This window comes from Megalobrama amblycephala, linkage group LG1 (assembly GCF_018812025.1).
Source record: "Megalobrama amblycephala isolate DHTTF-2021 linkage group LG1, ASM1881202v1, whole genome shotgun sequence".
In the NCBI taxonomy this organism is placed as follows: Eukaryota; Metazoa; Chordata; class Actinopteri; order Cypriniformes; family Xenocyprididae; genus Megalobrama; species Megalobrama amblycephala.
In genome coordinates, this window is record NC_063044.1 from 54,478,673 (window position 1) to 54,492,985 (window position 14,313).

The 14,313-nt window shown below is 37.4% G+C and overlaps 1 protein-coding gene across 2 annotated transcripts; it reads right to left on the reverse strand.

The window, feature by feature from the left end:
- Window positions 1-4,052: 4,052 nt before the first annotated feature.
- LOC125275131 (tubulin epsilon and delta complex protein 2) lies at window positions 4,053-14,313 on the reverse strand. Of its 2 annotated transcripts, XM_048201828.1 has the most exons (10): window positions 14,100-14,313; window positions 13,681-13,793; window positions 13,529-13,590; window positions 12,976-13,432; window positions 12,267-12,320; window positions 11,527-11,605; window positions 10,461-10,590; window positions 10,149-10,247; window positions 5,540-5,724; window positions 4,053-5,341 (listed from the first exon to the last, which is right to left on the reverse strand). In XM_048201828.1, the coding sequence occupies exons 2-10, from the start codon at window positions 13,779-13,781 to the stop codon at window positions 5,201-5,203; spliced, it is 1,308 nt and encodes a 435-aa protein (XP_048057785.1). In that variant the 5' UTR covers window positions 13,782-13,793; window positions 14,100-14,313; the 3' UTR covers window positions 4,053-5,200. The 2 variants fall into 2 exon arrangements, with proteins under 2 accessions (XP_048057785.1, XP_048057794.1); XM_048201837.1 differs by lacking the exon at window positions 13,529-13,590 and having other exon boundaries at window positions 14,100-14,277.

Below are 14,313 nucleotides of genomic sequence, written 5' to 3' on the forward strand. Positions count from 1 at the left end.
AAATGAAATGCCATCAACAATAAAAAAAAATAAAAAAAGACTTGAAAACGGTGATGGGCAGGAGTATTCAATTGTTAAATTATTTTGTACAATAATTCTAATAATCAATGTTATTTTGTATATCACTACAAAAAGACATAAAATCTAGTGCATGTGACTTGCAGGTGAAAACATCTACATGAAACACTACTTTTTAGAAGAAATGATTGGTTATGCTCCTTTCACTTATCTCATGACCAATCGTCAGACGTCATGCTCTTTCATTGCATGGAAAAGGAGCAGGAGGTTTTGCCTGACATTTCCTTTTCTGTTCCATGGAAGAATGGAAGATGGTGAGAAAATGCTGACAGTTTGAGTGAACTTAAAGGGATAGTTCACCCACAAATAATTATATAACAACCTCAAGTTGTTCCAAACCTGTATGAATATCTTTCTTCTGCTGAACACAAAAGAAGATATTTTGAAGAATATGGGTAAGTAAACAGTTGGCTTCCAAAGTACGAAAAAAAAAAAAAAAAAAAAAAACTATGGAAGTCAATGGTATCCAACAACCGTTTGGAATTTCGGAACAAAATGAGCATGTCCTGGTTGAACGGCCGCCCTATGATCTCATCTGTTGTTTTTCTACTTTCTTGTCTTTCTGTTTCCCATGATGGAAGTATCAGTCCCTTGAACGCGTTCCCGGCTGAGTCAGTGACATCAGCGCGGAGTGGGCGGGGGCTGGAGGAGGACGCCCACCCACGGCCCGCTGCGTGAACCCAGCGCCACCTGTCTCCCAGTCTGGAACAGCTTGTGCCTCCTGTCTGTGGGCTCCCGTCCCCTAACGGGCCCCATGAAAGCTCTCCATCACTCATTTTCACACGCTCAGCGTGAATCTGACATAAATAAATTGTTTTTAGCACTTTAGGTTTAGAACTGTTTGCTTTACATAAATAAACATTTCAAGCATACATACCGCAGGAGATCCTGGAGCGTTACACGTGGTGGGTTGCACATTATATGACCGGCATGACCCCGTTCGATTTACCATTCCTATGATCTATTGATCGTCTCAGGAGGTTGGCGGCGGTGCCCGTGACAGCTTTGTGCTCCTCGGGCTGTGTGAAAACCATGTGGGACTCTAAAAGTGAGATGAAATCAATGAGAAGTACCTCCTTTGTTCTCCACTGACTAAGAGGTTTGAACAGTAAGAGATACCTACAACCATCCCAACCACACAAACCATTGGCATTTGACATATAACCAACTTACCAGGTGGAAAAGTAATACTCACTGTGACTAATGAGCTGCTTTCTGAATTTAACAGGAACGATTTCAAACATATACTGACATTCTTTTAGAGAACTAGTCACTATGAGTTTAAGAGGGCATTTGGCTTATTTTTTATTTATTTTAACATGATATTTACTTTGACTTCGTTCAGAAAATAAGCAAATATCTGATACGGCTCCAGGGGGTTAATAAAGGCCTTCTGAAGCAAAGCGATGGGTTTTTGTAAGAAACATATCTATATTTAAAACTATAATAACTAGCTTTCGTACACATCCATTTGCGGCGGAAGAGTGACCTCTGACTCAACACATGACGCATTGATGAACACGGAAGCGCAGAGAGAGCAAAACAAAACCGAATGAATTAGAAGTCTAAAATTAGAAATTTTAAAGAAAAATGTTGGAGGATTTCAATATAAGAGAAGAGGAGCTTGAGTTTGTTTCACAGCTCTGTTTGTTTGGACCACGAGAGGCGTCACGGGTTACTCATTTGGTGCAAGTCGACTTGCGCAGTATGCATTAAAGTATTTATTTTTAAATATATCTCAGATCGTGTTTGTCTGAAAGAAGATATACACCTAGGGTGGCTTGAGGATGAGTAAATCGTGGGATCATTTTCATTTTTGGGTGAACTAACCCTTTAAGCCTAATGGACAAATTTACTCTAACATTTACGCTCACAATGGACTGAATGGACGTCAATGGGGTAAGGCACAGAAATGTTGCCAATATTGCCAAAAAATATTCTCTGATTCTCTTACAAATGTCTATTTCTGCTTTGAGATCACAGATTTTATATATTTAAGTCTGATTGGTCATTTCAGAAGTAGCTTTTTAATGTCATTTAGGATATAACATGATTCTAACATTATACACATTATATTTTGAATGGTGAATGAGTGATTGAGTAAATCATTTCTGACACATCATATAACAACACTGCTGTGAGATGTCATGATGGACACAAACATAAGCAAATTTTTAGTTTTTTGCACTTGTCTATCCACAGTGACAGCTACTCTCATAGTCACTATGGCAACTAATGTAGATGGACACAGATATTGACTACACTGTCTGAAGCAACAGATGCGGTTTCTTTCATTACCTGGAAAATTACAGTCAGAGAGTCCTTATGATCATATTTGATTGGTTGCATTGTGAACAAAGCCTTTGAACCCTACTTGGAAAAAAAAATGCAATGAAACAACGCTTCAAGTCAGATGAATGAATTTTGAAAGAAAGCAGACATTTTTTCCCATTAACTCTTATAAAAAAGTATGATTTTTTTGGGGTTTTTTTGCCAAAATCATACAATCTCATTTGAATATTTTTATACGATCTGCTCACACCCCCTGAAGCACGTCCTGATATTGCTGAGTTGGATGCGTTCCTGGGTCAACATATTTTGTTGATCCTGGAACAACATTCTAGTCTGAAAATTTAGTCTTAACCCTATTCCTACCCCTAAACCTAATCCTACCCATAAGTTAACCCAAAAATCAGAGGGAAATGATAGATGAATAACACTAGAAGCACTAGATGTAGAAGCACAAATGAATAACACTAGATGTAGAAGCACAAATTCATGATTTTAAGCCTAAACTTGACATAATCTGTAAACTTGTCCCTCAAATCTGATTGGTTGATTTGAATGTTGTTCCAGGATCAACAAAAATGTTGACCCAGGAACATGTTGAACTCAGCAATATCAGGTTATGCCCCCCTGAAGGTTAGATGTAGGGGTGGACCTTCACGCTATCATTTAACCGTGTAATGATCATACATTTCTGAATGAGTCAGATCATATAAATTTATATGAAATCGGCAAGTTGTCCACTACTCAAACTGTCATGAGATTTGGTTGATTTTCTACACATTTTTAGTGTTTACCAAAGTTTGGGTACATTTTTTTAAAGTTTTGTATATAAACGTCTAATGAAATTGACAACAAAATGATTGAGGTTTTCATTTCATGTACCTCTACATGATTTGAAACATTTGTCAAAAGTATTACTCAGTTTCTTCTGTGTAAAGGTTTTTTGTTTTTTTTTAATTTAAATGGAAAACTTTCTTTATTTCAGAATCTTAGCAGAGTTGCCAAGTCCACTGTTTTCCCGTGGAATTGGACTATTTTTACACTATTGCCACATGTTGTTTTCTTTAGTCCACTGGTTGAAGCGACACCCAAGGAACTCGATTTTTCCCACAGAACACAATTTTTACCTGGGAACCCCCCCTGAACGTGACTAGGCCAACCCAGAAGTTTGCGGCGCACGGGTTCCCTCGATCGAAAGCCTATTCATTTTCCCCATAGACTTCTGGAAATCACAAAAAATAAGCTCTGTGTTCAACAAAGGGTTATGACACTTACACGTTTTGTCTCTCAAGATAATCTTCACAAGTTAACACAACATTTATACATTTTGAAGCCTAAATAAAGTCATCAGATATAAAAGGCTAACAGTAGGCTATAAACGGACTACAGCACACCATGGTCGCGGATCAACGTCACTGCCACCAAGCTTCCTCAAACTTTATTTAGAAAACAACTTTATTTAAAAACATGCTCGCTGATTACAATCTGCGCTGTGTATGAATACTTATCCACTTTTTCATGAGAAATGCTGTCCAAATGTCCTGTTTGTCATGATGACGTCTAAAGTCCCCGCCAAAGGAAGTAGTCCCTTTTAGCAACTTGTTAGCAACCGCCGTTTTTAAGACACAATAAATGTTTTTTTAAAAAATCACATGCGGCTTAAAACTGGTGTGTTTTATGTCATAGATCAAAACATGAAAATATTAAAAGGCTTTGTTTACCTCAGACCTTATTTCAGGCGATTTAGCAAAAACCCATTCAAAAAACCCATAGACTTCGGGGCGATGGAACCGGAAGTCCTAAAATGCTAACACACTTCTGGGTTTTGCATACAAAAGCACGTCATCCCTGAGGTACTCAATGGACACATTTATGCTAATGCACTAACAATTCTATATAGGGCAAGGCAATGCACCGGAATAAACATTAAAATACACACGGGTTCAGAAATATAGAACAAAACTTGCTAATCTTATCAAAAAACACTCTCTGTGCAAAGTTATATCCAATAATTCCTGTTCTGATGATGTGAGATAAAACTTTCACATTGGCCTATATGTACAAGGATATTATCCTAGACTGTTTACACAGACACAAATCCAAACAGTACTTGCGTCAGTAACACCCAGAGGGGCGATTTAGACACTTTATAGATCGAATAACACATTTTTGAATTCGTGATGGGGCTCGGAAACGTCTAGACATCCATTACTAGTGCATTAGAGCATAAACACAATCATTGTTTGCTTTTATAAAGTGAGGGATGAGTTTAAATTACTTTCAGTCCTAACAGACGTCATGCCACAGATGCTGTCAATAGAGACTCTGGAAGATGTTCAGGACAGCATCAAGAACACATCACCCTCTGCTGGCAAAACACAACACCACAGGCCTCACAAGGACGCACGGTATTGGTATTCAAAAGATGCCGGCGGTTTGGCACGTTGAGGCTCAGAGTAATGAATGCAAACAGGAAGAACTCATCAGAGAGCCAAATAAACTTTTGCCACTCAGTGACAGATGTGGGATGGAGGAGTATGACAATGAAATGAAATCCTGACTCATGGATGATGAGAGTCATCAGCTGGAAGCTTTATTTGTGTTTTTTAGCAGCAGCTGCACTCGCTGATCACGTCTCCAGTCGTGTGACTGATCAAAACTTTGTTAAATATCCGAGGCAAATGCACAAAGCGAACACGCTTAGTGCTGAAACGCAAAGAGTTTCTCTCAGAATAAGAGTTCTGGAGAACAGTTTTGTGTGGAACACTTCCCAGCTGTGCTTCAAGGAATTTTGTGAACTGACCCTGAAATTCAGTCTTGTTTTTGCTCAATCTCACTCTGAATCCAAAACCAGTGACGGGAACTGAACCCCTCCCTCCGCCAGCAGCGAGTACAGACCACGCAGAACCACGGCACTCGGTTGCTCGTTACCGGAATGAGAGTCCCAGAAAGACACAAGGTTATCGGACATTGCCTAAAAATAGAAAGAAAAACATGTGCTTTATACAATATAGGTTGTTTCAAAGCAGCTTTACAGTGATATAAACAGGATAATCATGATCAATGATGTAAACTCAATAGCACAACAATATGCTGCCTTATAATACACCTTTTTGGCCAAATGAAGAAAAAGGCTATCTCTTGAATATTAAAAAGGAGAATTATTTTAAACCTTTTGAAGATGAACGGCCTGCTGAAGTTGTTCTACTCTGAGCCTTCGGCTTTCCAGCTCTCTCAGTTCAGCCTCACTGTTGTATGACAGGATGGGCGGCAGACAGGATATGGGGTCACCCCATTCACCTCTCCTCCGGATGGGACAGAAAGCTCCAGAGCTCCTCTTATCCCACCTCTCCCAGTCTGAGAAACACAAGGTAGTTTTGCATTGGATTTTATGCCTTTTAACAATTGCATTTGGTATTTATGGGTTCAAGCACGTAGTGCTGAAACCCCATTGTAATTGTTAAAATTTCCAAGGATCAGGTAGAACAAACCACAAGTCGTAGAAGCTTGAAAATTTGTGGGTTGGAATTACTCACACAATCTACAATGCCACCAAGGCTCAATCGGCCTAATGGGGGGCGCTACAGTGCTGAAAAGTACAAAATAACTCCTCAACCGTTAGGCGTGTCTTTTATTGTTGGAATCCTTGGCTCAAGACGGACGAAATGCATGCCTCGGATTCTATTCGAGTGAAATTTTTGGGTATTTTGGATTTTCTGAAAAACCTACTTTTGCAAACTAGTCCTAGGTTTTTGGCCCGACTGGAACCAAACCAGTGCAGTGAGATTCTCCAGAGTCTGATTGTCAATAATTATCAAAAAAAAGTTGAAATTTCGATTCACGGGCTTGAAAGGCCGCCAAAACCTTTAAAGTGGGCAGAGCCACTTTTACTAAAATGGCTATAACCTGTGAATGGAATGAGATATTTTCACCAAACTCAGCACACATATGTAGGAGCTCATTCTGTGGTCGCGGCGACTGGCGACTGCCACTTGGTGGCGCTATAACATGGAAAAAAAACTTAAAATTGGCTATAACTATGCAACCCTAAGTCTGATTGACCTGAAAATTGGCATGCAGTGTCTTTGTCCGAGGTGCCAAAACTGCCTTTGAGGACATTTGCGTGTCTTGAAAAATGTGGCCACCAACGGTGTTTTAATTTTACATAAGCCAATCGGAACGAAACTCGCTGGGCCTGTCTGACTCATGGCCCCAGAGGCCTAAGAGAAATTCTAAAGAAATCTGCCAAAGATTCATGTTTTTACGTGCGTAAAGGATCGTAAATTATGCGATTTTCTCACACACCCACAACATTCATGCCACATGGTAGAACTCCTCATTCTGAGCAACTTTGCCACTGGGACCGCTGCTGTCAATCGAATCGTTCAAAAACCTAATTCCGCGAACTAGTTCTAGGTTTTTGGCTCAACCTCGATAACTGTTGAAAGCTTTAAAAATCATACATTTCCTATGGTAAATTGCCTGTATTGGCTATAAATAGTCTTTTCCATCTATGATCGAGATGGTTACAGGCTTGCTAAATTAAAACATAATACATTTTTACATATGTGCTTAAAGGCCTTAAAGTGCTTGAAATCTGACAATTGCTGCTTGCAGCTATATTATTAGAACATTATTAAGAAATTATATTAACATATGCAGTTCAGTTCAGTTAAAGGTGCCCAAGAATGCTTTTTTACAAGATGTAATATAAGTCTAAGGTGTCTCCTGAATGTGTCTGTGAAGTTTCAGCTCAAAATACCCCCTAGATTTTTTTTAATTAATTTTTTTAACTGCCTATTTTGGGGCATCATTAACTATACACTGATTTTGGCAGCGCCGCCCCTTTAAATCGCGTGCTCCCTGCCACACGAGCTCTCCACTATATTACAGTGCATTTACAAAGTTCACACAGCTAATATAACCCTCAAATGGATCTTTACAAGATGTTCGTCATGCATGCTTCGAATGATGTGAGTAAAGTATTTATTTTGATGTTTACGTTTGATTCTGTATGAGTTTGAGGCTATGCTCTGTGGCTAACGGCTAATGCTACACTGTTGGAGAGATTTATAAAGAATGAAGTTGTGTTTATGAATTATACAGACTGCACATGTTTAAAAATGAAAATAGCGATGGCTCTTGTCTCCGTGAATACAGTAAGAAACGATGGTAACTTTAACCACATTTAACAGTACATTAGCAACATGCTAACGAAACATTTAGAAAGACCATTTACAAATATCACTAAAAATATCATGCTATCATGGATCATGTCAGTTATTATTGCTCCATCTGCCATTTTTCGCTGTTGTTCTTGCTGGCTTACCTTGTCTGTGCACAGATCCAGACGTAAATACTGCCTTTCCTTGTCTAATGCCTTGAACATGGGCTGGCATATATGCAAATATTGGGGTCATACATATTAATGATCCCAACTGTTACGTAACAGTCGGTGTTATGTTGAGATCCGCGTGTTTTCCGGGAGTCTTTTAAACAAATGAGATTTATATAAGGAGGAGGAAGCAATGGGGTTTGAAACTCAATGTATGTCTTTTCCATGTACTGAACTCATGTTATTTAACTATGCCAATATAAATTCAATATTTAATTCTAGGGCACCTTTAACTATCCTGTTCATACAGCTTGATCTGGATTACATAAAGCTGTTCTACATGTGAGCAAGCATCTACAGTGCATTAATTGCTTTCCCAAGAAGCAAGAACATGGAAACTTTGGTAAATGGATCTCTGTGGGGTCGGGGGATATATATGGGATTGTGGAGGACAAAGCTTCAAAATGATGAACCATGTTTGAGGCTTTTTGAGATGTTACCCTTTAAATCCAGAGGGAACACTTTAAACTACATGAGAAAAATATTATAGCTAACCACGTTGAAAAAGGGATGGGACTTTTGACTTCTTGGATAATTGCATGGCATGTGACTTGTAGAAATCGAACATGTGAATTTGTGAAACTGAGCACAGAAACTCAACAAGCACTGTTTAATGGAGGGTGAACAGTTTAAAGACTACTGACACCACATTAGACCCAAAATAGAACGGTGTGATTTGTTAACCCCTTAGCATTCCTGTAAAATTTGCCTTAAATCCCTAAAAAAGGCATGCTGCATGCTGTTCTTGAACCATTTGGAGTATATGCATGGTTATGGTCTCTTTTGAAAGGTGTGTACTGTGGGCGGTACAGTGTAATGCTAACAGGTTAAACTGTAGTAGACTGAATCCAAAAATAGACTGAGTTTTTGATCACTACAATTACCATGTGAACATTGTTGTGTTCATGAGAAGAATTGTACTTTGTTGACTTGTGTAATGACGTAATGTATGTGAAAACGGACGTGAAAAGAGTAAAGAAAATGGATGAAGTTCGCTACTTCTGTCTTGTGTGTTTCTTTAGGGTAAATAGTTAACCCTGGGTCATTTTAAACCTCAGGTAAACAGAATGCTGGGTTATCTTGTTTCACATTTCAGTGAATCATTGGTTCAGAGCGCGTATCAAACTGCCAAAATAATCACGCCCCCCAGTGGTAAACCATTGAAATTTCGAAACACTTATGATGTAACGAAGCCTCGTTTACTGAAATCACGTGACTTTGGCAGTTTGATATGCGCTCCGAACCACTGATTCAAAACAAAAGATTCGTAAAGCTTCAAAGCTTCATGAAGCAGTGTTTTTAACTCGCCTATCACTAGATATTGTTGAATAAAGTCATTATTTAGTTTTTTTGGCACACAAAAATTATTCTTGTTGCTTCATAACATCAAGGTTGAACCACTGTACTCACATGAACTTTTAAATACATCTTTAGTACCTTTCTGGGCGCTGAAAGTGTTAATTGTCTTGTTGTCAATGCAGGCCTCACTGAGCCATCAGATTTCATGAAAATATCTTAATTTGTGTTCTGAAGATTAACGAAGGTCTTACGGGTGTGGAACAACATGAGGGTGAGTAATTAATGACAGAATTTTCATTTTTGGGTGAACTAACCCTTTAAGTAAAATTACAATATGACCATATTTTGTAATATCCGTCTGTTTAATTGTTTAACAATAAAAACCACACTGACATATTTCAGACAAGAGTCAACTGTACAATAAAAGCAGATTTGAACCAAAAGTTTGAACTGTGTTCTCAGGACAAGAGGATGGTTCATAAATGTCAAGTTTTTACATCTGTTAAATAAAATGATAATTAAATTCATCATATTACAATTAAAAACAATTACAAATAATTTACAATTAATTATAATGTAATATCAATATTATAATTTATATTAATAACAAAAAATAATTCGAATAAAATCTAAATAAATACATTTAATATAAATATTCTAATAAATATTTAAATTCTAAAAAAAAAAAAAAATTATATCATTAAAATGTATTAATTATAGTTTCTGTTGGTAAAAACAATGGATTCATATTTTTGTATGATTTCGTGAATTTTTGTTGTACTTCATAAATGTTTAACGCTTAATTTTTGGCCATTAAATAGCCTATATTTTGTGACAACTTACCTTATTATAGTGTGTTAACATGATGCACTATTGGGGCATGTTGTCACAAAAGCTCAGTGTGTGTTAAATGAACTATATCCTTTTCCTGAGTCGTACAGTTAAATTGTTTAAATTACTTTGTTCATTCAGCAGATGCTTTCATTCAAAGTGACTTACAAATGAGTAACACCAAAAGCAGCAACCTCTGCACATGAACCCTGACCTGAAAATGACATCAAATAGTTGGAGACAAATTGTGAAGTACCTTTCTTCAGCTGATCAGCACATGTAGGAAGTTCTGCCGTCATCCTCTCCAAACCCTCCAGCATCCGCAAGGACTCATATTCTCTCTCATGTGATGTCCCTGTGACACACACACACACACAAAAACATATCTCAATCTCGATCTACTCCAAATGAGCTGCCCGCCTGTGACTCAGATGAATAAAGACTAGATGACAGTGTCATCCTTGGACGGATCCTTATTGTCCAGATGCTCATTTCTCAGCCCCCTACTTCCACCCACACACTTCTGTCTTCCTGCAGCCCTCCATCTTCCTGCCCCCAGTGTGGGTACCTGAGTCCGAGTCTGTGGAGCAGCTCTGCTCAGCTTGGAAACTGTGCGTCAGGTCAAGACAACGCTGTGAAAGCACGTCCAGATCTGTTGTGATATCAGCAGGACATCTGGAAGGCCATTCTGATGGGAACTGATACAGCAGCAGGTTAAGAAAATAAGAGAGATCTTAGACAGACAGCATATTTAATTTGACAGAAACAAAAGAAATGGAGAGAAAAAGATGACAAAATTGTATGTTTATCACTGAAAAAAAGCTTCATTTTCAATGCCGTCAAATTAAATATGCCGTCTGACCTGACAAGGACTTTTGAACAAACAGCAAGTGGAATAGAGTGGAGCAGGTATGATGTATTTTTGTAGGCCAAAACCCAGAAATGTGTTGCATTTTAGCACTTCCGGTTCCATCGTCCCAAAGTCAATGTGTGTTTTTGGCTAAATAGTTGAAGGTCTGTGGTGTGGTCAAGAGATTTTCACGTTTTACCCTCTTGTAAATTTTTTTAAAGCTTTTACTTGTCTGACAAATGGCTAAATGGGGACATTAAACGTCATCAACCAAACAGGTAAATTCATCTACTCACTAGTCTGCTTTCACAGCCTTGTTGTGTTTATAATAACACCCTTGAAAACTATTATAACTTGAACTTTTGAGGAAAATGTTTTTAAATAAAGAGTTGTCTGAAGCTTAGTGATGGTGATGTTGAAGTCATGTGACAATACGTTTAGCTTTTTACTTCTGCTGATTGTATTTATGCTTGTGAAGATTATCATGATAATCAAAACGTGTAAGAATCATAAGCTTTTGTTAGTCACAGACCTTATTTTCTGCTTTAATCCCAAGCCAATGGATAAATCCTAATGGGTTTTTGTTGAGGGAACGAGAGTGATGTGAACTCCTGGGTTGGCCTACAAAAATATGTCATTACTGCAGCGCTCTATAGTGTGCAGTTTACTCCTAGATCAGGATTACAACAACACCAAGAGGAGAAAATGATGATTGCATGGATGTATTGATCATGTCTGATCAAATGCGACAGGTCAGAAGTGACAGGATTGATCTGAAGGATACAGTTCCCTGCAGTCTCTCAGTAAATTGAGCTCTCTCTGGTACGGGCTTTGATTGCTGGCTCAATACTTTTTTCCACAATCTGAAAAAACACTTACACTTTAAGAAAACTGTTGTTTTTTTTCCTCACAATAAAAATTGTGATTTTAATATTCTGTATATATTCATACAATATGTTTTACTAGATAAGTAAAATGACTTGTTTCTTGTTTTCTGGTGGAAAAAAATCCAAATGAAGTGAGTTTTTGCTTAAAACAAACAAAATGATCTGCCAATTGGGTAAAAAAAAAATAATCTTGTTTCTGTTTGGGACAAAAACAAGAATCAAGATTTCAAACAGAATTGATTTTTTCCCCCCAAATATCTTATGTCATTTTACTTATCTAGTAAAAGCATCTGGATTTAAGAATTTGTAGATATTTGGACTGGAAACAAGAAAAAAATACTAAGTAAGAGAAACACATATTTGCAGTGTAATCTTGGATACATAATGTTTCACAGACAAGGTTTTTCTTACACTAGTCCCACATTAACATGTCTAATGCTAATGCTAATAAGTCTTGATGCTTTAATTTCGCCACATTATTTTAAGGTTTACTCTATTTACTTCCATTGTACAGTGATTTTAAAAAAATTAGACAGTCTAATCAATATTATGTCACAAACACTGGTGATAGTGCTTAGCTTGTTGTGAACCCAAAATATTCCTTTTAAAAGGATTTAAAAGACAATATTAGACTGACCGGATCTGCTTTGTTCTCTGTGCTCGCCAGACTGGTAACAAAGGAGACGATATCCTACACAGCAACAAACAAAAACGCCATAAAAGCTACATTTGATGGAAAAAAATATGTAATATATATTATATAATACATATACAATACCATTCAAGGGTTTGAGGTCAGTGGGATTTTAATATTTTTGAAAGAAGTCTCTTCTGCTCACCAAGGCTGCATTTATTTGATATATAAAAAATAGAGTAAAAACAGTAATATTGTGAAATATTATTATAATTTTAATAAAATGTTTTCTATTTGAGTATACTTTAAAATTAAATGTATTCCTGTGATCAAAGCTGAATTTCTGCAGTCTTCAGTGTCACATGATCTTCAGAAATCATTCTAATATGCTGATTCACTGCTCAAGAAACATTTATGATTATTATCAATGATGTAAACATTTGTGCTGCTTCATATTTTTGTGAAAACCATGATTTTTTTTTTCAGGATTCTTTAATAGAACATTCAATTTAAAATGGAAATCTTTTTTGTGACATTATAAATGTCTTTTCTGTCACTTTTGATCACTTTAATGCATCCTTGTTGAATAAAAGTATTAGTTTCTTAATTTCTTTGATACTGACCCCAAACTTTCGAAAGGTAGTGCACATATTAGATTAAAGATTCATTTCATATTTTTCTGCAACAAAGATGAATAACTGATCAGATATACCATTGTGCATTAGACTGCACATTTCCTGTTGTGAATTTCCCATCTTGGCAGGAGACCGATGGGGAAGACTGTTTAGCATTAGTGGCTTTGACACACATCTTCTGCTGGGATCCTGCGGAGCAGATCTTCCCTGGAGCGCTCTTTGGGACTGTCGGCCTTCCTTTGTCTCCAGTCGGTCCTTTCCGGACGAGAACGGACCCGTGGGACACGTTCCCTCCGGCTGCTCGTCTGTGATGATTGGGTTTTTTGCACGTCTCCGAGGGGGGGAAAGATTTCACTGGTTTTCTTTTATCTCCTTCTTTAACAGTATAATTAATGAGTGCTTTATTTTTCTGTATTTTTTGGTTGCTGTCAGCGTGAAGTTCTTTATGACCCTCAGATGTGCTGCGGATTTTCAGCGCTTTTTTTAAAACCAGCTCCAACAATTCAATTTCTTGTTTTTCTTCAGGTGGAATATCTGTTTTAAAGAGCAGAGACAAAATGTTGTTATGTAATATATGACATGGGATTATATAAAAACTAAAGGTAAACAGATAAATGATTTTCCTCTAACCATCTTCAGTACTGATGGCTGAAGCAGTTTCCAACTCACTGGTTTCTTTCACACGTGTTCTCCTGCACATGATCCGACAAAATTTAACTTTTAAGATTAAACACCCTCTATTTCAAGACAAGTATGCCATAACAACCACTTAAATATCTTACATTGAGAGCAAAATCTCCTTGCACTGCCTGATGTTTTCAGTGAGTCTTGATTCTTCAGCTTTGCACATCTTGACAGCTTCTTCAACAGCATGAAGAGACATGCTGCTCAATATCTGAGAAAATACACAAGAACTGTAAGCCTATAGCAACTGTACTGTGTATACAGGTGTCAAATGTGTGACATTTCTGCTTTTTAACAGATTAAAATGAATATGAATGTAAGCATAGATGCTACACATGCACAAATACACATCAGTTCAGTCATCAAACAGCTGGTGCTGTAATATAACACACAATGCGTACTAAAGAGTGCGTACTTAAGTACAATATGGTTGCATTCATTCAGTCAGTATACATTTGGTCAATATGTAACGTTATATGAATATTCAACACTCTTATCATTGAGTGATTCAAGTTACCCGCACGGAAGCGTACGTTGGTGTCTAAAAACACAGCTTTCACTTTCCTTTATCCATCCTTTATGTTTCTTAAGCTCGTTGAGTGATTTAAATGAATCGTATTTAACTCAGACTGTCAAAATAAAGTCCGACAAACAGGGAAAATTCTGCGTCAAACTTCCGAGCTCGGCGAGACTCACTTCTCACAAACGCCAGCTCGACTGAAATATCGCGA